Source organism: Pempheris klunzingeri, chromosome 10, assembly GCF_042242105.1.
Source record: "Pempheris klunzingeri isolate RE-2024b chromosome 10, fPemKlu1.hap1, whole genome shotgun sequence".
Taxonomy (NCBI): Eukaryota; Metazoa; Chordata; class Actinopteri; order Acropomatiformes; family Pempheridae; genus Pempheris; species Pempheris klunzingeri.
The window spans coordinates 11,242,294-11,267,072 of NC_092021.1; the positions used below are offsets into that span (position 1 = coordinate 11,242,294).

The following is a 24,779-nucleotide window of genomic DNA, read 5'->3' on the forward strand; positions in this document are numbered from 1 at the left end:
AGTCATGTGGGCGGTGGGGATGATGTGTTGATTAATGAGTCCAAATATTATTCTGCACATTTAATCCTACCGCTGCACTCAAATTTCAAATTCAAAATTGGAAAGAGTTATTGTTTTTTAGGTGTAAGGGCAAATATTACAGTATGAAATGTATGAATTCTCCTTTGTGTTTTAGCTTTATCATGCATCTCTTGCATATAAAATCATTCCCATACACTGTAAATCTGCTAGTACCAGAGTAGCATTTGGCAGCACAAGCCTTAAATCTGAAAAGCTTGATCGAAAGCAGCCCTAACATGAGTGCTTTGCTCTACAATTTTTAGGTCATAGTTAAATCTGGACCCGGAAACTTCTATGGACTCGCAATCTATGCAGATTTCATCTACTGGTCCGACTGGGCCCGCAGGTCTGTGCTGCGATCCAACAAGTACACAGGTGGTGACACCAAAGTACTCCGAGCAGATATACCCCATCAGCCAATGGGAATTATAGCTGTGGCCAGGGACACCAACAATTGTGAGTATTGAAACACCTGGAGATGAACTTAATGTAATGACAATCGAATGTAGTATTGCAAATATTTGCGCATTATGTGTCTGCAGTTGCATGAGTGGTCATGTTTGAATATGGCCAAGAAAGAATGTGTTGCTGAATGAAATTTTTACTGTAGTTAAGTGAGGATATTAACGGAAACTACACGTATATGTGCCACTCCTACAGTTTGCATGCATTGATATGTTTTGGTCTGTTTTTTTGGAGGCCTGCATATAGTTTCCTCCTGCAAGTAAAAAAGCTTGATGATTTTGGCTGTTTGAGAACAATGCCAATATCAACACTGTGTAATAATAGAAATATGTTTTTATCTTATCTTGAGCAATAAAATACAAAAATAAAAATGGATATTTAGAAAAAAAAATCTGATAAGAAAATGTTAGCCGATATTAAACAGACTTTTTTGGTTAGTTTTTGATCATGTGAGAAGGTTATACACTGAGGCAGAATATTTACATGATCTTTATGTTTAGTTGAATTAAAAGCTATATTGTTAAAGATTAGTAAAGGTGCATTTTTGATAGATTTATTTCATATGAATTTAATGAAATCTTAATAAATAGCTAATAATAAATTCACAAGTATAATTAACATATACTTAAATTAAGAAAAATAAAGGTCACGTATTCTACACAGATATATATCTGTAGTCAGCTAACATCAGCGAATCATGTCGGCCCACTGGTATATGACACAGGTTCTGCTAACTAAAAGCAAAATATATTAAAATGGCTTCACATTTGTATGTACAAAAACAGCAGGAATGATAAATGAATGTGGTCGTATTTAGAATGGCTAGAAACTTAAGTTTCAGAGGTAATTAATAAAGAAAGTAGCCTATGTTCTAAAGGGAGTCTCTAAAGTGTCGCATAAAGTTTAATTTCCAAGTAGGACAAAGGGAAGTGGGCTTAAGCATGTCCCACTGGTTGGACTCGGATGCAGAGAGCCACGCTGTTCCCAGTTTATCTCGTCATGGGAAATAATCGCATCCCATGACCTGCATGGGCATAGCTGCAAGTCTGCAGCATAATGTGCAGTGACCAGCAGTGGAAGATCGGATAATCAGGTTATCCCTTTTGATCTTAACATTGTTAATCTTTTATTACATTTTCCGTGTCATGAATATCTTGACTCTAAATAATCATCAAAATGGTTTACCTTAGCCGTAGAACTGAAGAACGTTTTCTTCTCTCATGAATAAAATAGTCATGGCTTGAGGCCATGTAATAACAGAGGGTCTCCAATGAACATGCATTTTTCTCAACACTTGCGCTTATTATTACTACATTTGTTATTGCTAAGCCTCCTCTCTACATTTTTTTTCAGGACAAGACTAGCACTCGCATTTTCTTTCCCGAGTTATGTCTGCAGTTTGGCCATGTGATTTACAGCAATAGATGATTCCCACAGAGCTACACTCTTTTCACATAACACTACGTGCAGAGACAAAATAGACAGCATTGCAAGTAGGGTTTCATCGGTATGCCACTTATCATTCCACATACATTTGCTTATCTACGGTGTTGCGTACTGGGCTTAGAATCTCACCTGCAGATCTCCTTTGCTCTTCGACTATTTGTCAACTTTTGCCACACATGTCCAGCAGAGAAAATGTTAGTGAGGCTTATATCTCCAGTCTCCATCTCCTGGAAAAAACATTAAAATCACCAGTGTGGGATTACTTGAGATGCTCCGTAAACGATCGGATTGCCCTTCTTGGAGAACACCATTCCTCAGTGCCCTACCCCCTTTATAACTTTAACAAAAAAACTTCATCATGATGATGATCATAAAATGTGTCCCTGAAATTCATTTTTCCACATCCCAGCTCCTGGCTACATCTGCATTGTCTTACTGTTCAGTAACTTCAGACTTACAAACACGCACACACACTGACCCCAATGTGACCCTGTAAAGTAACACACACACAAACTTGCCCGGCTCATGAGTGAGCGTTTGAGTTAAAGGTAGTGACAGGAATAGTGTGGCTGCACAGTCACACACCTGCCTACAGCATATGGGTTCATTTCCAAAAATTAATATCTCAGTTTTTACTATGTTTTATTTGTGCCCTCCAGGGAATATCAATCAAACTTTTTTTTGTTTGTTTGATTATTTTCTTTGTTTTTGTTTTTTTAATTATAAGAATGGCATTGATTTTGTGAACTAATTAATTGCTAATAATCTTAGAACATTGAATTAAAAGTTCACAGCATAATTTGTTTTTCATTTTGTAATTAGTTTAGCATTCTATAGTTTTAACATGTAAACTTGTAACATGCTTTACATAATGTATTATAGTTAGGTGTTTTTCACTTATATGGTAGCTAGCTTTGCAAAAACACTTCCCTTTCCAGCTCAACTGTTACAAAGTCACTCTCAAAATCATTACTATATACTGTGAAAATATTTTCTGACAAGGTTATCGCACTGTAAAAATCTCATGCTGCTGCAGTCCTAATTGTACTTAATTTGCTGCCTGTCAGTGCGGATAGCGTTGCTGCAGGCCTTTAACAATAGAATTGTCCTTTTTTTTAATCACTTGTAAGTCTGTCAATTAAAACAAGATGTAAGTGCAGAATTTCACTTTCACTTAAATCAGCTTGATGCCTCATAAAAAAATCACAAAAGCTCCTAAAGCTGTGTTATTAAGAAGACCTCCCCTACCTATTTGTATCCTGTTAGCAACTACTATAACCAATATGTCATGCCATAGCATGTCACATCAAGACCTTTCCATCTGAATTGAAATGGAATTTTAAAGGAGAAAATCTATACAAACCATCTCACCCATTAAAACTAAAGATCAGATTTGGTGTCAGGCCCTCAGATTCGAAGAACAAGAGCCCCTTTCCAGATTTACCAACCATTGAGGAAAAACATCCTTCTCTATGGTATGCAGAGAATCTCTTCATTTGGAATATCACTTACGAATAATACAGTACATGAGGAAGGCTGAGGCTCAGTGTGTTCACCTGAAAGATATGTCACAATGCTTCATCAGAAGCTAAATCCATGAATGTATTGAACATCGCAGACTGATGACATCTAAAACAGAGCATGCCCGGGAGATTTATCCCTTTACTGCTCCTGACCACCCAATCAATTCTGTTTGATTGTTATTGAAGGTGAGCTGTCCCCATGCCGACACATGAACGGAGGCTGCGGTGACCTTTGTCTCCTGACCCCGTATGGGAGGGTCAATTGCACTTGCCGTGGAGAACGTGTGCTGTTAGATGACAACAGATGCGTGTGTAAGTCATGAGGAGCTTCTGATTTAATTATACTCAGTCCACAAATGCTAACCCTTGGAACATGCTTCATAACATATTATTGTTGTAACTTATTGATTGTAATGACAGTCTTTATTGATTAGTTATTTTAAAAACAGACAATGTCTACATTTATACGCATGGTGTAACCTGGCTTCTGTCCTCACCTGAGATCATATTTGTGCTGTTTACATGAACCTCTGATATATTTGAATTGATTCCTGTTTACATAACCACAAACAGGAAAGCGTGAACAGCAGCTGTCTCTTCCTGTTTGTAATGATTCCAACAGTCAAAGTCAATACTGCTCAGGAAAATAAAGCTATAATGTTGTACGTATTACTAGGGCAAGAAGTTTGGTATCTTGATTATTCAATCCGTGTACTGCTATCAAATGAATTTCAGAATATACCAGGCATTTCACAGCCCTGTTTCCCTAAAGTTAAGAGTATAAGGCTAACATGGTCATTATTGAATGCAGTTCTGACGTTTACAGATGTTGAAATAAAACTGGAGTTCCCTACAGTATGGCTTGAAATGTTGCCGTGTAGTTTACCCATTATGTAAAATGTGTGTTCAGTATGCTCAGTTGAGTTTTGCTATTCATAGTTTATCACCCTCATTGTTTTCTTCTGCAGCAGAAAATTCCTCCTGCAACATCCACACTGAATTTGAGTGTGGGAATGGCGAGTGCATAAACTACCAGCTAACCTGTGATGGAATAGCCCACTGCAAAGATAAATCAGATGAGAAGATGCAATACTGTGGTAAGAAACACTTCATAACTCTGTCCAAAGCATATACAGATAAGAATGCAGAGTACCAGACAAATATGTTGGTTTGATTTAGTGGCAAGTATTTGGTCATCCCTAACATATTTATGAATTTTACACTTCAGTCAACAGGAGCTGCCGGAAGGGTTTCAGGCCCTGCTACAACCAACGGTGTGTGGCCAACAGTCGTTTCTGTGACGGGATCGATGACTGTGGGGATAACTCTGATGAAGCTTTCTGTAGCAGTGAGTCATAGCTGTTTGATCTCCTGCTCAATCCATCCTGCCTCTGAGGGCAGGATCCAGCCACACTAATGCTTGCATTAATATGGCAGTGTAGGCCACATGCTGTGCTAAGCTTTCACTGTCTAATGAACCCTAAGATCACGAAGAGAGTCTTTTGAGAGCCTGGCCAATGTATTGTGTCCCTTCAATATTACCAGACTGATTTTGTTTTGACCTTGATGGTAAAATAATACAGTAAAAAGTACAGTTGTGTTTATTTGCTGAGAATGAAAATGCTGAGGTGTGTAGGCTCTTAATACTGTACCAAGCTGATTGAGCCCACAAGGAGACAGTGGTGTTCTGGTAATTAATGTGGACCTTCCAACTCAGCAGTCTGGGACTCCAGGAAGGAGTTTATCTCACTACCGTGTGTCAACCCTGTCAGCCTTGCATTTTGTTTTTAATGGGACATCAACAATAACCTTCTAACTATTAGCCTTATAACATTTGATAATTGGATTATCTACGTTGTAGATATAATGTAATGTAGCGACGCAAAATGACCACATCCACTGTGCAGTAGTCAGTAAATGAACAACAAAACCAATATGCCCCTCTTGCATATAAAGTGTGATTGCAGAGCACTAAAAGGGTCACAGTTTGAAGCATTTTTTTTTTTATAGCACAGGCTGTCCAATTGCACAGATACTGCAACTCTTGACAAACCTTTTTCTGTCTACCATTTTGCAACCAGGAGGTAATTTTAACCATCCCCAGAAAAATGTTGCATGTGTTGTTGTGAGCTGTACCTGTAACTGTCATTTTTGAAATGCTAATTCCCTCCCCCAGATGTCACGTGTGGCTCATCAGAATCAGCATGCAAAGATGGGAGCTGTGTACCCAGCTCAGCCTGGTGTAACCAGGTCATTGACTGTGCAGATGCCTCAGATGAAAAAAGCTGCAGTAAGTCCTTTAGCCTGTGATTTGCATTGCAGTTACGGTAAAATAAAAATGTAAACACATGGCTCTACCCGTAGCAGATCACATGAATCCAGTACCTTAAACCTGTGCTTGTCACTTGGATCAGATTGAATGCTGCCCCTCTCACCCTTACCCCTCCATTACTTCCATTGTGACAAGACAATTATTGTGTTGCTGTGTTTTGTATTCAGACCACACAGACTGCTCTCACTTTTACAAGCTGGGAGTGAAAGAAAAAGATTTCATCAGCTGCAACTCCACCTCGCTGTGCATCCACCCATCATGGATCTGCGATGGTGCAAATGACTGCGGAGACTATGCTGACGAGAGCAACTGCCAAGGTGTGCACCCATAAAGACATACATTTTGCATGTGCATTCAGGGACATATTAAGGAAGCTAGCTTCAATTAGAAAAGACTCAGGAGATGAATGTGACAGTGGAGTAAGAGATTCAGAGAGAGCTTAGAAAAAGATAATGACCTCAATCATTGATTTGGTTTTGTTGTTTGTGCCAGTCTCCCATGGGCAGAAGTGCGAGGAAGGCTACTTTGCCTGTCCAAGTGGGAACTGCATCTCCAGCGTGTGGCTGTGCGACGGCCAAAAAGACTGCGAAGATGGAGCAGATGAATTCCAGTGTGGTAAAGCAACAAATCTTGCCTCTTTTGGAAGTGCTTCAACAAAATAAACTAAAATGATGTTTTGTTCTCTAACCGGTGGAAATAGATGAGATATTTGGTTACTGTTCACAACACTGTTGGCGGTTGGAAGGATATTTATTTTCCATTAACAAGAAGCTATTTGTAGTAACATTTTTGTCATTTAAATAGATCCAGGCCTGCAACAAATATTACATACAGTATCTAAGGAGGAGACAGAGAGATGAGAGATGATTGTTTATCATGCCATAAGGCAATTTCTCTTCACTTTGTTTTGCTCCCCCTTACTGTGTGTTTGAGATTTCTCAAGTGGGTGTTGCCACTTGTTTGAAAGTCTAATTCTGAATTCAGAGTGAGGCTGTTGAGGACACAAGTTTTTTCCCTTTCTCATTCTGAATTACATTATACAACACTTCCACTGTAACAATTAATTAATGAGCCATCAGTCACTGAAACGGTTACACTGAAGATGAAAATGGGGCCTCAATACTAGGCAGGGACATATGAAAGGATTACACATTACAGTGTCACTCCTCTACTTCCCTCACCAGAGGCAACAAGAGCATTCTCACATATGCTTTGATCTGTGCTAACGTATGCAGCATTCACCATGGCAAAGTCAAGATCTCCAATTAAACAGGATGACCATAATTAAGTCATGGTTTGGATTAATATGATTTGCCCTCAAATCCAACAGCTCGCACACATGTCCATTCACATGCCATTGCTCTTGGCATCAAAGCAAAGCAGAATGCGTGTTTCATTGTAGGTGGTCAGAGTAGCTGTTGAGCTTCATTACCATTACACATATGCACAAGGTAATTAAGTCTGATGTAGTTCACACAGGCACAGTGTCAAAACACTTGCTACCAGTATTAGAGTATAGAGTTGTCAGCCTATTTGATTGTCTAGCACAGTGGTGCCCAATACGTCGATCGCGATCTACCGGTCGATCGCGGAGGTAGTGCGGGTAGATCGTGTGACATTAAGAAAAAGAAACGCGTTTGCAACTAGATTGATGTACAGGGCAGCCAGTCTGTGATCTCTTCTCTGCTACGGGTCGCGGGCAGGGACATGCACGCAGTCAAACGCACTAGCTACTGCAAAACTCCAGCGAGCGAAGTGACCTAGTTAGCTTTCCAATCTATATCTACTAAAGAAGGGATACTCTGGGATGGGGAATAGGACAGGAAGGGATATTTGACTCCATTCAGTGCAAGTCATCAGAGTAAGGTAGTGACCATAAATATATTGAATGTTCCACTTACTCTGGTCACTTGTGTGCAATATTGATGGGTACATCACTGTTTGTGCATTACTGCTGTCAATTTTTATGTGTAATACCAAGGATTACATTAGCTGCAGTTATGCAGTGTATGCCAACATATATTGTGTATATATAAAGTATACTCGGTATATATAGACATGAATATATGTTTAGCATTTTTAATGTAGGTAGATCATTTTGACCTGGTCATTTAAAAAGTAGCTCGCAAGCCGAAAAAGTGTGGCCACCCCTGGTCTAGCATATAGACTGTATGGTCTTAAATTAGTGTAAAGCCATGAAGCAGTCAGGAGCTGCATTGCTGTCATCTGTTTGCACAACTGGAGGAATATTGCATCGTGTTCTGTGTGAGGTAAGAGAGATGTAACTATTGCAATTTGAAACTATCAACAACAAACACGCACAGAAACACGTAATGAGAGATTGTGATGCACCCCCTTCAACTGTTTTTGTTTTTTACTATCTATACTAGTGGTGGCTGTGTGGATGACAATGTCAATCTATTTAATTATTGAATGGGTTGAGATGAAACTATGTACATTCATGACCCACAGAGGATGAATCCTAATGACTTTGTTGATCCCGTAACTTCTCATGTAGTGCCACAATCAGGTTGGGTCAAACGTGTCCAATACTTTGTTTTATGACCAAATACCTGCAAAACTAATGGCATTCCCATTAGCCTCAGTTAACAAGCAAATGTTATACATGTTAACATTATCATTATGGTCATGTTATCATGTTGACATTAGCATTTAGCTCAAAGCATCACTGTGCCTAAGTACAGCCTCATGGAGTCACTAGCTTGGCTGCAGACTTTAATCTTGTTTTTGTATGATTCAATAAACCTTAAAACCAGCCAGACCATAGCAGTTTGGGACTGATGACATCAGGCATTAATTTCAAGAAAATAAACGCAGATAAAATGTGAGCATAGAACTTAGATGCCTTTCTGAGTATTTAGACTAAGATGTTGCAGATCTTTTACTTGTCTGGTTTGCTCCTCCTGCATAATTAACTAGCACCTTTGTTCACATTATCAGTTGCAACCGATAGAGGAAGGCAGTTCAGTGCAATCCAGTTTTCATATTTAATGCTCCTCGGGTTATCAGATTTATTTTGTAAATTGGCAATGAATGTTGTTAGAGAGATGCATAACACATGAACACCATTTCCATTCCTTTATCTAAAAATGTCATTTGTGCCTGTGTGAAATGATAACATCCCATGCTTCAAATGTGCTTATATCAGAATTGATATGAATTATGCCACGATTCTTTGAGAAGTTCTGAATAGCTTTTTCAGGACAAATAGACAATATTCCCATTCCTCTGAGTTAATTATCATATAAAAAGCTCCAGCTACTGATAATCTGACTGCAAAGGCAGAGTGGTTTGAGGAAAATGTCATTACATTTCAGAAATTTTAAACTCCACATCTGATTAGATGAAATAGTCATTTGTCACTTCACAATGCACAATGTGCTTTTTCCACTGTGTGAAACACTATTGAAAATGAGACATAAGAGACTTTCTTTGATACTTTTAATGTGCTGTAGACCTGCTATTTTGTTGTTCACTTGAAGCAGCTGTTCACATTTGAAGTGCAAATTTAGTATCACATACAGGAAGCCTGGATAATCACTGTTTCCACATTTAGCCATTTAATGTTTATCTCCTCCTTATCTTACATCATCATATCAGAGCACATAAAGCTTGTGTGTTGTGCAAAGTCTGACAGGAAGGAAAGCAACACCTCCTAACCCCCACCTTCAGTAGGATCCAGAATTCCTTGTTCTGACCTGGAGCACACATCCCCCCTTCCTCCTTTCAATATCTCATCAAAGCTCTGTAAACTTTGCCAGACCAGACATCTGAGAGAAAGAGACCACAGAATCACACCCCAGGGAGATTGGGTGGCTTAGTGACACAAACTCAGCGTAGATTATGTCCACATTTTACACAGTAGCATAACGTTTACACGGTGACCAGCAGAGTGTGTGTGTGTGTGTTTGTGTGCGTGTGTGTGCATGTGTGTGTGTATGCAAGGCAGTCTGACTTTCCCTCACCCAAAGTGAGCTGGGCGCCCCCCTGTGGCCCTGAAGGATAAGCGGTATAGACAATGGATGGATGGATTCTTACTTTACAGCCTTTCTTCACACCTGTACCTATGTATACAGACATATATATATATATATATATACATATATATATTTCATTAAAAAACAGTCTGCCTGTTCTTTAATATGCCAATTTTGTTGTTGTTTCCTCTTCCCTTTGTTTGATTTATGACATTGAAATTCCTTTCCCACTGCCCTCTGCAGACTCATCATGCTTGTGGAACCAGTTTGCCTGTTCAAAGAACAAGTGTATTGCCAAACAATGGCTGTGTGATGGGGAGAACGACTGTGAGGATGGCCTTGATGAGAGCGTGCAGATCTGTGGTTAGTGCCCTTTCAGATGTCATGCGGAATCTGCTGTTGGTGGAAAAAGGTCGGATCTGCCATATTACGTGTGACGGCTCCATGTGTTGCCCTAGCAGATCTGGAAATAAATGGACAGACATGAAACAATCTTAATGAGACAACAAATGAGACTCCAGGCATTTCTGATGATTCAAGTGGGCACTGAGGCAAATAGATTTTTCATCACTGAGGCCCAAGAGGCACAGCTATTTCAATGGGCAAATGAGATGTGTGTGTAATGAATTCCACAATAAAATAAAAAGAATCCAACCACAATGAAGAGACAAGAATTGCTGTGAACATTGGTTGTATAATTGGATTGTAATGGAGTGTCATGGAAATATTAATGAAATGGCCCAAAGGTTTCCCAGGCACAATTCTTGTCAAAAGCAAGATATTCATTTCAACTACAGATGCCTAATTGAACTACTGTATTTACCTTTCTTTCTCAGTGCAACCATTTTTCTCCTGTTGTCTTTTGCCTTAAAGGGCAGTCCAGATAAAGTAGAGTACTGCTGACTTACGGAGTAAGAGTAAAGAAATTGTTAGTTACAATCGCGCAGTCTTTATTTGTTAGCTTGCATAAGGAGAACTGCTGCACAATGAAAATTTGTATTGGTCATACAGTAAAGGGGCATCAGGGGCAACCATTTGATTTGTCCTATAACGGAAGAACACATGAGTTCTTGGACTCACTGGTAAATGTTCACTGATAACATCCTAACAAAACAAAATACGTCATGTCATTTGCACTCATTCCTCTCTGTGGTGCATTTGATCTATTGTATTCTTTGGCTTTTGTAAGCAGAGCATGTGGTCCTGTTTTCCTCTCAGGCTCAGTGACATGCGCTCCAGGACTGTTTAGCTGCCCTGGGTCATATGCCTGTGTTCCAAAACGCTGGCTCTGTGATGGCGAAAGGGACTGCCCTGATGGGAGTGATGAACTCTCTGCAGCTGGCTGTGGTAAACTCTGGTTCAACACATCAAATAGCTCCTTGCAATTATGAAACTTAATGTAATAGCAGAATTAAGAAGTCATTGCTTGTTTACACATTTTTGTTCTTGTATAATCTTACACTGTATTGTTGTATAAAACCCATCAAACATGACACCCACCAAACCCATTTGAATCCCTGTTCAAACTTCATTTCAAACAAGAAAAAGAAAACCAGTATAAATTGGGAAATATTCTCCAATGGAAGCTTTTGCACAGTTGCAGCTTTCCAAAGTGGTCTAATCTTGATTATCTTCCATTAATTGGTACTGGATCATTAATCTGAAACTTTTCTATTATTATTATATACTATTGTTTCTACATTGATACAAGCTTAAACAACAGAAAACACAGAGAGACTAGTTCAGTAGCATAAGACATTAATATTGAGGTTTTACACATATTGCATGCTCAGAAAAAAACATTTATTCATTGATAAGCCGTTGAACCTACTTCTTTTCATGCTTTAGCACCCAACAACACATGTGATGACAGCTCATTTCGCTGCCGCAACAAAGCATGCATCCCCCAGCGATTTGTCTGCGACCATGATGACGACTGTGGAGACGGGTCCGATGAGTCAGTGGAATGTGGCAAGTAGATTTGTCTTGCTGTCTTCCTCTTTTACCAGTGGTACATGAATATGCCCTCATTCAAAGCTGCACTAGGCAAGTTGAAAAAAACAGTTTCTGAACGTAGCGATGGTGGACTTTCTTTACATGTGAATGATTGTCTATATAAAGCATTTTATATTGTTTATATTGATTTTAATATTTTTTATACTGTTCATAGTGTATACATCTTAGTATATTCACATCTACCCATCAGTCTTTTATATATTACCACTATACATGTGCACATTACTCAGCACTTTATTGAACCCATTAATTCTTTCTTTTTCATTAAATAAACTCATTTCAGCATTTCAGAGTAAGACCTGTTCTTTTTTTTAAGCTTTTGAAGATGACCATGCTTAAAAATAAAGGATTTTTTTTTTTATTTTATGGCCTTAGAAAACCCTCTTTGTGCAGCTTTATTTTTCACCATTTGCACTTAATTCTGCCAAAGTTACTCCCTAAACTGAAGCTGTGTCACTGCTAAGCCCAAGTGTAATTGATGAAAAAGTGTCTGTCTCTCTTCTCTCTCCCTCTTCAGTCTATCGCTCCTGTGGATCAGAGGAATTTCGCTGCAGGGACGGCCGCTGTCTTCTCAGCTCTCAGTGGGAGTGTGACGGCTCTGCAGACTGTCCCGACCACTCTGACGAACTGCCTCTGAACCTCAAATGTCTGGCCGCAGGTAAGAGTGCTGCTTGGCTCTCAGCTGGAATCTCTTCATCATTGTCACCAGCAGCACCACTCGCCCAGGAAACTGGCGAGGACATATGGCGGAAACAAAAGGCCCTACAAGCAGGAGAGCTTTCCTGAAAGGAATTAATCTGTTGAGATCCACTGTCAGATTAAGAACATTCCCCAACTTTTTCTGAGAAATTACAGGGCATCGTGCCAGTGACAGTCATGTCTTGCTCTTTTCAGGAAGCTTGTGCAATGGCTCCTTCTTCATGTGCTCCAATGGACGCTGCATCTCTGAGGGTAATCTCTGTGATGGGAGGGATGATTGCGGAGACCGGTCAGATGAGAGGAACTGTAACGTGAACGAATGCTTGAACCGCAGAGTCAGTGGGTGCACACAAGACTGCCAAGATCTTCCAGTGGGATACAAGGTATGTGACCAGTGCACTGGTCATGGTTCAGTAACATGGATGTACATTTCTCCACAGAATCACTTTCTTGTTAGAGTTGGTTGGCTGCAGTAAAATTGCAGATGGAACAACAACATATAAGCTAGTCACTGATTATATCAATGCTTAAAGCATATTACTACAGTCTAACCTTTTAATTTGTAGACTTTACTGACCAAGTACTAAGCACTAGCAGCATTAGTAGCAGGTAAACTGTGGAGCTTATATTAGTAGTAAAAGTGTGGACATGAATGATTAATAACTGATAATGAATCAAGCCTAACGCTGCACATCATTAAAGTGGAAAGAAGATGGTTGCGAGCATACATACATTTAGTCTCTCACTTTCTGAATAACCTTGAACGCTGTAAGGAGAGTTTAATGATATGCCAACGACTGTCTGTGCTCCCTCACTGTGCCAGGCGGTTGTGCCTGGCAATCGTGGCATGTGATGTTAGGGTTGAATCTAGGTCAAGGCCACGTCCGCTGGAGTGTTCCGGTGGCCATCACTGTCGTCAGACTGTGGTAGTTTATGCCTTCGTCCCTGGATTTTCCTCTCCCACCCTTCTTGGACACCGCTCAGTGTATCAGAAAAGTGGCTGGAAGCATAGAAAACCTCTCTTCCCTGTCATGACAGGGGCAGAGCTGGACAGAGAGCACATCAATGCAGACCCTTAGCTCATCCATTTGTGGCCTGAACAGGGAGATCAGCAGAAAAGCCTTCAAGGTTATAACTTTGGATAAGAAAGGGATTTGTAGAAGGTCCAGAGCAGCTGATACAAGCACTTTGAGTTATTTTTGGGGGGCCCTGGTCATTGAAGTAAGATGGAATTTTTGAGCCATTGTGTATTATGTCAGTATTATGGCTTTGATGTCATCATATTGTCATCATATGTAAAATTTTCAGTGCTGACCCATGTTACTCTGAGAAAAAGAGTACTGGAATCTGAAATATCTTGTCTGTTATTACAGATTAATCTGAAATTGCTGTAAAAGCACAGCCTGTGTAAATGTACTGTTTTTATGCCATGGCCACAATGAAGCATTGTATGAAGAGAAAAGTGTTGTGAAACATGCCCACCCCAGTTAGAACATGAAATTTGAATGATTTGTTAGAACTTTTTAGTTGTTAAGTGGGAGAGTCTGAATGGCTAAACTGAGTCTCTCATTTCTCGCATTCATGATCAAATCTCATTTTTGTGTTTTTCATTGTATTTTATTCCGTTAGTGTAAATGCTGGCCTGGTTTTTACCTGAAGGATGATGGGAAGACGTGTGTGGATGTTGACGAATGCTCCACTACCCTTCCTTGTAGCCAGCGCTGCATCAACACTTATGGCTCCTACAAGTGCCTGTGTGTCGATGGCTACGAAGCCTTGGAGCGAAACCCCAATACATGCAAGGCTCTGTCAGGTCTGCCTTATTTTTGATCTCTCAAATTTCAGTGTGAAACTTTAAGTCCCACCAGTCCTCTTCATGCCAAATTTGTTATTTGATTAAATAACACTATATCTTCCTTATTTCAGCTGAGGAGCCTTTTCTTATTATGGCAGACCACCACGAGATCCGAAAGCTGAGTGTGGATGGCTCAAATTACACCATCTTGAAACAGGTTAGCAATATCTGCAACACCACCACTGTGTCTGTAGTGAAATCTTCACAGGGAAGAGACTGAGTGTTCCACTAAATATGACTGACCGTTATTAGAGGCATCAACAGATCATTCATGAAAGAACTCCTTTTCACATTACATATTACCTCAATTAAAGACATTCACCAAGACTGAGTTAAAAAAAAAAAAAAAACGTGCCAAGGTGAATATGCTCCTCAGCCTCATAGTTATTTTCACAAGCATGTTTTGTGATTGAACCTGAAAATGTCACATAATGTCTATAAAGTATTCTTCAGTTTAAATGAGATGTCCACTGTCCATCATGATTTCAAACCCCCACCATATTAGTAGATGGAACTGGCAATTCTGATTGGCAGAGAGCAAAATCACCCCATTGAGAACCCCATGGAATAGCAATTTCAATTATTACCTGGTCTCATCACAGCTGCCCCGGGCAATGCTTGAATCTGACAGTTGATTATCACAAATGGCTGACGGTGATTTACTGTAAATCAGCCAATGGGTATCGTACTGTCTCCTCTCCCAGTTATATTAACCTATGGCTGGAAGTACTCTAGTATCTGTATCAGAGTTCTCATCAGCCACAACTCACTTTAATCACTGCATGTTAGCGTTAATGGAAGCAAGAGAGGGAAATATGCACATGGCTTTGCTAAGTGGTGGTGGATACGTTACTGACCCCATATCACTTTGTTATACCATTACATACCCTTGTCAGACTATACATTTGTGATAGTATGTAAATTCCAAATGAGCCAGTGATTTTCCTTATGTATTGCTGTCCTACCTCAAGCACAAGTGACTATTGTTTCACTTCAGCAGACCAAAAAAATCAATCCAGTGTGGTTTAGAGCTGCTCTGTTTGTGTCTATCTGAAACAAATAGGTTCACAGAGCTGAAACAAACAGGCTCAATTCTTTACATCAAGCTTTTCTGTGAGCTGCTCAAATAATAAGCTAATGATAGATAGATAGATAGATAGATAGATAGATAGATAGATAGATAGATAGATAGATAGATAGATAGATAGATAGAAAAGCCAAAGCAAAGTGATTAACTGAATATTGAATGCACATACCTATACTACTTATATATGTATTACTTTACTTTTGTAACCAGCATATTAATTTTTAAAATGAATCTATTATTACAAACGTACAATTTGTAGTTGGCTGGTTTCTACACTGTCTACAGGAAAAATTGTACTTCCAGATAGAGGCACTGATAAAAGGGGCATTCAGGTTTCGTCTCTATAGCTGATGCTGGAGAAGGGTTCCCCCAGGACACTTTTGCGCCTGTCTGTGAGAGTGTTGATGATCTGATGAAGATGTCTCATTTCGCTTGTCAGATTATCTGACACCTTTTCTTGGCACCCTCCGTGCCAGACAGCAGGGTGGGGGCACTTGTTTGGTGAGAAGATCTGTCTGATTGACAGTGGGGTCCGGTGAGCATGACAGAGAAGAGAAGTGCCTCACTCTTCTGCTGTGATAGGACTTTGACTTCACAGAGTGCTCAAGTCTTCACTGGCTCTTCAAATGCTCTGAATAGCTGAAAGCATTGGAACCTATGGGAAATCTAAATCAATATTGCTTTTACAGTAAATATCACATCACACACAGATACTGTAGAAGCTCTGCTTGTTTTATAAACTTCTCTTCCTGTTGGTATTTCCACATGTAGCCATTTCTTTTTTAGTGTGACGTGACATAGCATGTTAACACAGGAGCAGCAGCTGCTTCAGCCCTACACCTATGCTCGATACAGGCACAGTATTGAGCAATGGTTATCTGTATTTTGGAAGCTCTCACAGCACACAATCACTGCAGTTACATGTGTAATATGACAGAAAATAGTCTCAAATCACAAACATATGCTTTGAGTTGCATTTACACACATATAGTGCAACTGAAAAACTGTTACATAGGCTGTGTATATAGCTGTATGATTAGAATAGGTGTGCACATGTCAGACACGCAAAAGACGGACAACCGTAAGAAGCAGCTGAAACACCTCCTGTGTGGACAAGCTGTTGAAGGTACTATCTATCCATGTCTCATATCTGGCAACAGTGTTTGGGTTCTGCATGCTAAAATAAAATACAATAAAGGAATTTAACAGGGGCTTTGTAACCCCTTTAATCTATATACCTGCATTTCAGTGGAAGTTGGGGAATGATAATATGTAGAATTTGATAATTAATCTATACTCTGTTGTACATTTTTGTTTCTACTAAACGCATATTCAAATATTTTTTTTCACCCTCACATGGAACTCACAATCTCATTGAAATTGAAAATGATTTTTTTTGTATAATTGTGGTCTCTTTCCTCTGCATTCTCAGGGCCTCAACAACATCATCCACATAGACTTTGACTACAAGAAGGAATTTATCTATTGGGTGGACTCGACCAGGCCAAGTGGTCGAAAGATCAACAGAATGCGCCTCAATGGGAGTGACCTAAAGGTATCACTGGATTAAGTTGCTGTGACTGCGTGCCATATGGAGCCTTGTGCCACTTTACCCAAGATTCACTGAGTGTACTTTGGTTACTTCCGAACTTGTATTTATTAATCTTTCCTTGCGCTATCTAGCTGTACTTTTTAAAAAAATAATTCATTTAAATTATCAAGATTATTTCAATAACTTTTTTCTATTGTGAACGTACGTTGTCTCTTTGAAAACCTAGTGTCTTGCTTAAGTGACTCACTATCACTGCTCATTTGATGATAGGCGCCCTTTATCCTTTTATATAGTCAACATAATGGATTTGTTCCATTGGCAGCCAACAGGCTGTTAGCTTAACAATGAAAGTGTGTTAGTGATAGTAGAAATATCACTAATGGCTTTCACATAAATGTAACAAGCTTAATGATACAATGGATCCCTCTGGTGTAATCACCAAGGTTGTCTGGATCATGGGATTGGAGCCCAGACACTGGGGACACTGGGACGTCAGCAGAGCACCTGCTGGGCCCCCATCCCACATCTCATTAGCATTGGTGTGTGGGGGCATTAGGCTCATTCAGCTCAATTACTTCCACAGTCTCTGTTTGAGCCACTGCCACAGCTTAGCAAGAGGACAAACTGTCTGATACACAGATCGGGGAGCTTCTCACATTTCTTTAATTAAAAGAGCCACTGATATCCAGTGCTACTGGTATGGGTTTGCCATGTAAGGAGGGAAAGATTGGGGACCAAAGAGTATTTCTGTGGATTCTTTCTCTGCACGATATAATTTTCATTTAACCTGCAGAGAGATTAGTCGAATATTAATTGAAATGGCTTAATTAAAACAATTTAAGTTCATTGTAGATTTTGGCCTTTTGGTCTCTATTTTGTTTGTCTGTAGGTGCACTATGCTTTGTGGGTGAAAACTTTGAAAGACTTAAGTTACATTTGAAGCTACCCATTCAGTGATGTCATAGGGGGTGTTACATATTGCAATAGTGACAAAGAATGCACATCTATTTATTTGAAAACACTAAATACTGACTGAAATAGTCTTTTGAAGAACAGTTCAGTTCTGTATCACCTTGTTTGAAAGTTCAGTTTAGTCCAAATTACTGAGAGCCTAGTGTTTTGCCAAGACTATATATTTTCTTGCAAACAATGACAGTAAAGGCTTCAAAGCACACCATGTTCCTTGATGATAGATTGCATTTTTTATTCTGTAAAATGGTGGTTTTAAAGGCATTGGCTTTATCTGCCAGCTGGCACAGTGATTGTTTATTCTCTACAACTGCTTTTGCGAATGCAAAAGGCTCGACTATCTTGGGTATATTGATGGAGTTCCTAGATAGTTCCTAGGCTTATATTTTAATCAAATCTCTTTCAAGTTTGGTACTTGAAAACCTCCACTGTACTCTACCAGCTTTAGTTTCAATATTCACATTCATAAATGCTCATACAAAGGGTACTTTTTAGAAATATAAATTCTGATGGAATATATAATATTTCATATGACATATTTCATATGTCATATTTTGCACTTTCACTTGTGAGGTAGGTGAAGTGGTACAGCTTGGGAGCTGGGATGATAGGATTTAGGCAGCACATAGTGCTGATAATCGAGTTTGCGTGAACTTGCATCTGCGTATTCACCTGGTCAAACCACATCGTATTGTGAAAACAAGTGCAAAGAGCAAATTTCAGGCCTCTTCATACATAAGCCTGTTTGCAAACATGCACTTTGACTTAAGCATTTTTCACTCTGATCTACATTAGCAATCAGCATGGCTATAAATGCACCTTAAAAATTAATTCTGATTGTGATTAAGAGTCACTACAAGTCTGTGCTGAGTTAATTATATTCTTACTAATGTCAGCCACAACTGTAGTCATCATATAGCAGCAGGAATGATTTGTGCACTCCATCTGTGGTCTCTAATTTGAGAAATGTGCTACGCATAATTATTTATGGGTCAAACTACATTGGTACCTTAATTAATTAGTCGAGTCTTTAGCCACAGCTCCTCAGTCTGACAAAATCATTGCATGAACTCCCGTGCTTTTCTTCACAACAGCAAACTCTTTCACATAGAGTCCATGTGAAATCATTTGGAATATAGCAAGCATGTGTGGAATGCAAGTTGTTTTGAAGGAGGAGAAGATCAGATCTCAGTGAAAACATGCTCATGTCTCTTTGTGGGGCATAATAGTCAGGGTTAAAATGCACTGCTCCTACTTGGCAGAGGAAGACCTACACTTTGTACATGCTCTTGTGTTTGTCAGTGGTAAACTAATAGAAAAACCAGTTTTGCGTAAATGCTATTTCTGGGTTTTTTACAGTTCTTTACACCATCCATTCAAGGAAGAAATTAAAACAATTCTTAAAGGTGAGGAACCTCCATACTGAAACAGATCCTCCTCTCCCTGTGTTTCTAGGTAGTCCACAGAACAGCAGTGCCCAGTGCCTTAGCAGTCGATTGGATAGGAAAAAATCTGTACTGGTGCGATGCAGAAAGGAAAACTCTGGAAGTGTCTAAAGCCAACGGCCTCTACCCAACCATACTGATCAGTTCTAACCTCAAGAACCCCACAGATCTAGTTCTGGACCCCCAGACAGGGTAAGTATATTATCAGTACTGTGAAGTTCACCATGATGCCTTAGTGTTTTCTTTGAAATGATATTGATTTCACAGCTGCAGGGAGAACAGGGATAGGATTCCTCTTTTCACATGCTTAACCTGGAGACAGCTCTCTCGTTGGAGGAATTTCATTTTTCTGTCATTGATAATTTTAATCATATTATGTTTGCCTTCTGTAGCACAAAGCTCTTTGAACTGTATGCTCACTTCTGGTACCTATACTACTAGGTACGTGTTCTGGGTAGACTGCTGTGAACCTCCTCACATTGGGCGTATCGGCATGGATGGCCGAGGGCAAACGGTTATCATTGACACAGAGATCTATAGCCCCACTGCTCTCACTATCGATTACACCAACAAGAGGCTCTACTGGGCAGATGACAACCACATCCTGCTTGCCAACATCGATGGCACCCAAAGACGAAAAGGTGAGGCTAAGTTGTTGTCCATCTTAAAGGAATAGTTTGACATTTTGGGAATTACACTTACTGTTTTCAGATGATTGAGACCCTCCGATATCTGTCTGTTGAATATAAGGCTGGAGCCAGCAGCTGGTCCGGTTAGTGTAGTACAAAGACTGGAAACAGATTTTCTTGCTCCAAATCTGACTTTTACATTGTGCTGCAGATGATAAACTCTAACGGGCATAATTAGTCTTTAAAGAAGAATGAAAGTGAATGTCCCATTACACTGTATATTAGTGCTTAGGAGTGGCTGTGTCAATATTACTTCTGTTAATGGCATGGTAAAATGGTAAATGTTAAAGAATTAAAGATGGTAGGCTGGGGTATTAGAAATGGTATTAAAAAAAAAAATCACCAGTAAACCTGATAAATTGATCTGGTGTGCATGTGACTGATCGGCAGTTTTAACTTTTGTTGCTGTCAGTTATCAAGGAACACCATTAGTGACACAGTGGTTGCTAAATCAAATAAAACTTTAATTGAAGCTTGGCCATTTGTCCCCCTCCAGTATCCAGTGACCACATCCAAGGGGTCATGGCTCTGACTATGTTTGAGGACTTTATCTATTGGACGGATGGGAAGTCCAAATCATTAAGACGTGCTCACAAGACAACCGGCGCTCAAGGGATGGAGCTCCTTAATTCCTGGCAAGCCATTAAATCTATCAAGGTCTACCACTCTCTGCGCCAGCCTGAAGGTATAAACTCCATATGGCACTCGTGTTCATTCTATCCTGCCATGTTGAACTCTTTTGATGGCAATTATAAGGAAGTGGTTTGAAGTTTGAACTCAGTTGTGTGCTTCTGTCCGTCTTTACAGTGCCCAAGCACCAGTGTCAGATTGCAAATGGAGGATGTAGCCACCTTTGTCTTCTGTCCCCCGGCGGGGAACACAAATGTGCCTGTCCCACTAATTTTTATTTGGCTGCTGACAATAAGACGTGCCTCTCCAACTGCACCTCCAGTCAGGTCAGCAACATTTCTCTTCATAAATTTTGTTTGACCATGTTGTTGATTTTCACTCCTGATCAGTACTTTGCCCTAAAGGCAAATTGCTTTACTCTCATATGCTTTTGTCTTCTGACATGTACTGTAGGTGCTAGAAAACAGTTCTGTATTGATTTCGACTTAGCCTTTGAAGAATGTTGAAGCTTAACGGAGAGTCAAGGATTCATGTTGACTTAAAATTCTGTGTGGTTTTTCTTTATATATTTTTCTGTGGTACTAATAGTTTCGCTGCGGGACAGATGAGTGTATCCCTTTCTGGTGGAAGTGTGACACAGTTGATGACTGTGGGGATGGATCAGACGAACCTGCTGACTGCCGTGAGTACCATGTTATTCCAAGGTTGCCTTCAAAACTGTAAAATACCAAAAGAAGTCAATTGCTATTTTAGTGAGGTTTGAACGGTATTAGAATTTAATTTGAACTGAGGGGTAATATATGTCTGTCTTAGCTACTTATTTACCACCATTGTAACGAGTTTTTGTTGTTGTTGTTGTTGTTGTTATTGTTTAGTACTTAATGACACCTTCCTACCTCTTTTACACAATGCCCTGTACACACTTTTATATTCTCTGATGAAACTTTAACAGTATACACTGTGAGATGTAGTTATGATTTCCTTTTCAACAGCGGAATTCAAATGCCAGCCTGGGCGTTTTCAGTGTGGCACTGGTCTTTGTGCTCTTCCTCCTTTCATCTGTGATGGAGAGAACGACTGTGGTGACAACTCAGATGAAGCTAACTGTGGTACGCATGGACCAACTATTCTTTGAAAATTTAAGAGGTTTTTTGGTGTCAGTCATTGCTGATTCCTGTGCTGTTTCTATGATATAGAAACTTGTCTCTCTTACAGAATCAATTAAAATGTGTCTCCGGTGCTGTCATGTCTGTTCAGTGTTCTTTTGATGGTACTATTTAGTGCTAAAACAATTAGTCAGTGAATGAATTAATTTTAACAGAAAATTAATCTTGAGCGGTTTTGATATTTGATTAAGTGTTTTAGTAAAATGTCAAACATTTGTTGTTTGCAGCTTCTAAAATGTGATAATTTGCTATTTTCATCTGTTTCATATGAATGTTAATTTATTATCTTTGGGCTTTGGTTTGTTGTTGTTAGGATGTCACCTTGTGTTCTCACAATATAACGGGCAACACGTTTTCACAGCGTAACATCTCATGATATAAACAATCCATTCATTGAAAAAAAAGAATTGGCTGCAGCTTTCGTCTCAATTCCTTCATGTGAATCCACTTCGATTTTTATAGGATTCAATTTTTTTTTGCTTTTTTTAATTGCCATTATACAACACCAGGATTACACAATGAAATGCAGTTGTAGCCCTATCTGTATTACACACACAGAAAATGTGTATATATATTCAGATAGTTAAATGTACTTTTTTTATTGATAGTGTCCCTCTACTCCTGCCTGTTTTCTCTTTCAGAGACATATATTTGCCTGTCAGGCCAATTCAAGTGCACCAGGAAACAGAAATGCATCCCTCTTAACCTGCGCTGCAACGGTCAGGATGACTGTGGCGATGGAGAGGATGAGATTGACTGCCGTAAGGCCCTGCATTGTTACTTTCAGACTCATTGTCTTAGTAAAGGCTTTACTGAGCTTTTAGACTGGGTAGTTGGTGGATAAATTCCCAAATTGATCAGAACAAGATGTCCCAATGTTACAGAAAAACTCTCAATAAAAGTCACTACTTGAAAGTTTTTGTTTGTTCTGTTTAACAGTATTAATCTAGTGGATTAAGATAAATGACCTTAATTGTCATTTTTGACATGGCCAGTTTAGCTTTGTTCTAGGACAGACTGTATGGCCCCATTAACATTTCATAGTCTTCATTTGGTATTCCAGAGGCAACCCTTGTTATGTCCTGTTCCTGTGAAAAGGGATTAGACATTGAAGCACACAGAAGATAAGAACAGATTTTCTCTGCCATGATGTAACTCATCAGAATATCACACCCCATTCAAGTCTTTCAGACTGTTATATTTGTCTTGCATGTGATTGCAAAAGGAGTGAGGGTGCGGAGAGAGAGTGCAAGGAAATAAGTAGGAGAAAGAAAGACAAAAAAAACGCTCTAATTAAAGTGAAGCTAATTACTTCACCCCTTCTTAGACTTTCACAGTGATTGGACCTGGTTTTGAATGCACTTTTGGAATGAGCACTGCACTACTGAAATTAAAATGTTATCTGAAACAATGTGACGTTTTATAACAAGCAACTACATGAAGGAGATGTGTAAGAGTTCTGGAGAAATTGATGGCTTCCTCATTGGTTTCAGTGGCACTGTAATTTTTGTGATTACTTGGGTTATTTCCTTAAATCAAAATTTCTACCAGGATGAGAATGTGGATTAAGCTTCCTCTTTTGCATACACACTACTTGTCTATCTTTGTACAGCTGAAAGCACCTGCTCCCCAGACCAGTTCCAGTGCAAGGCATCCATGCACTGTATCTCCAAACTTTGGGTTTGTGATGAGGACCCTGACTGTGCAGACGGGTCAGATGAGGCTAATTGCGGTGAGTTGTGGAAACCCACTTAACCATAAATCACTTCATTTACAGTAAGTAGTTGGATCAAAGTCACTATCCTGTTCCAAATTAAATAAGCAAGGTGAAACCACTACTCCCACTGGAAATTTTAGGGATCAAATATATCTCCAGTTATGAAAGATAAAGCAAGCTATATCTATATATTTTTGTCTCTCTTTTGTCTCTCTTTCACGCTTTTGTTTCTAAATGTTTTGCTCAGACTTAATATAAAAATGTTAAAAAAATCTGAAACCAAAGCACCAGTGCAGGGCTCACCTACCAAACGACTGAATATCCTTACAGTTTTAAGAATTTACTCTTGTTATCAAGCTTTTCAGTTGATAATTAGGCTCAAGAGGATAGTGTAGTATTAGTAGAAAACATGGAGTAAAAAAAACAGAGTAAAGTTTTATAAATTACGTGACAGTATTTGACTTGAAATTAAGTTGCTGTCAAACACTGTGCTGTGAACAAATGCCTCTATACGACTATTTCCTATCTTGTACAAACAGAAAAAAGTAGACTACCACAGGTACATTAACAAAAGAGAAGAAACAGCAACACATACCTAAAGACATACAACACTGCTGTCAGTTGCAGGCAAAAATGTCTTGGTTCACAGTAAATATATGTAGATGTATAGTACTGTGCAAAAGTCTTAGGCAGGTGTGAAAAGATGTTGTTAAGTAAGAATGCCTACAAACATAGAAAATGTAATTGTTCATTTTTTTCATTTTACAAAGTGCAAAGTGAGCTGAACAGAAGAAAAATCTAAATCAAATCAATATTTGGTGCGACCACCCTTTGCCTTCATAACAGCATCAGTTCTTCTAGGTACACAGTTTTGAAGGAACTCGGCAGGAAGGTTGTTCCAAACATCTTGGACAACTAACCACAGATCATCTGTGGATCTCGGCTGCCTCAAATCCTTCTGTCTCTTCATGTAATCCCAGACAGACTTGATGATGTTGAGATCAGGGCTCTGTGGGGGCCACACCATCACTTCCAGGACTCCTTGTTCTTGTTTACACTGAAGATAGTTCCTAATGACATTGGCTGTATATTTGGGGTCCTGCTGCAGAATATATTTGGGGCCAATCAGA

General features: G+C 39.4%; 1 protein-coding gene across 1 annotated transcript in view; it reads left to right on the forward strand.

Annotated features, from left to right (window-relative positions):
• The window catches only part of lrp1bb (low density lipoprotein receptor-related protein 1Bb), a 226,081-nt gene that overhangs the window by 164,635 nt on the left and 36,667 nt on the right, over window positions 1-24,779 (forward strand). Inside the window, exons 44-66 of the mRNA XM_070837556.1 lie at window positions 324-516; window positions 3,681-3,806; window positions 4,463-4,591; window positions 4,723-4,842; window positions 5,671-5,784; window positions 5,994-6,143; window positions 6,319-6,441; window positions 10,068-10,187; window positions 11,043-11,171; window positions 11,673-11,795; window positions 12,358-12,498; window positions 12,735-12,922; window positions 14,169-14,352; window positions 14,466-14,551; window positions 16,914-17,036; window positions 19,458-19,639; window positions 19,889-20,088; window positions 20,633-20,821; window positions 20,944-21,092; window positions 21,355-21,448; window positions 21,759-21,875; window positions 22,574-22,693; window positions 23,545-23,664. Of these exons, the coding sequence (XP_070693657.1) occupies window positions 324-516; window positions 3,681-3,806; window positions 4,463-4,591; window positions 4,723-4,842; window positions 5,671-5,784; window positions 5,994-6,143; window positions 6,319-6,441; window positions 10,068-10,187; window positions 11,043-11,171; window positions 11,673-11,795; window positions 12,358-12,498; window positions 12,735-12,922; window positions 14,169-14,352; window positions 14,466-14,551; window positions 16,914-17,036; window positions 19,458-19,639; window positions 19,889-20,088; window positions 20,633-20,821; window positions 20,944-21,092; window positions 21,355-21,448; window positions 21,759-21,875; window positions 22,574-22,693; window positions 23,545-23,664 (3,220 nt within the window). The remainder of the gene's footprint in view (window positions 1-323; window positions 517-3,680; window positions 3,807-4,462; window positions 4,592-4,722; window positions 4,843-5,670; window positions 5,785-5,993; window positions 6,144-6,318; window positions 6,442-10,067; window positions 10,188-11,042; window positions 11,172-11,672; window positions 11,796-12,357; window positions 12,499-12,734; window positions 12,923-14,168; window positions 14,353-14,465; window positions 14,552-16,913; window positions 17,037-19,457; window positions 19,640-19,888; window positions 20,089-20,632; window positions 20,822-20,943; window positions 21,093-21,354; window positions 21,449-21,758; window positions 21,876-22,573; window positions 22,694-23,544; window positions 23,665-24,779) is intronic.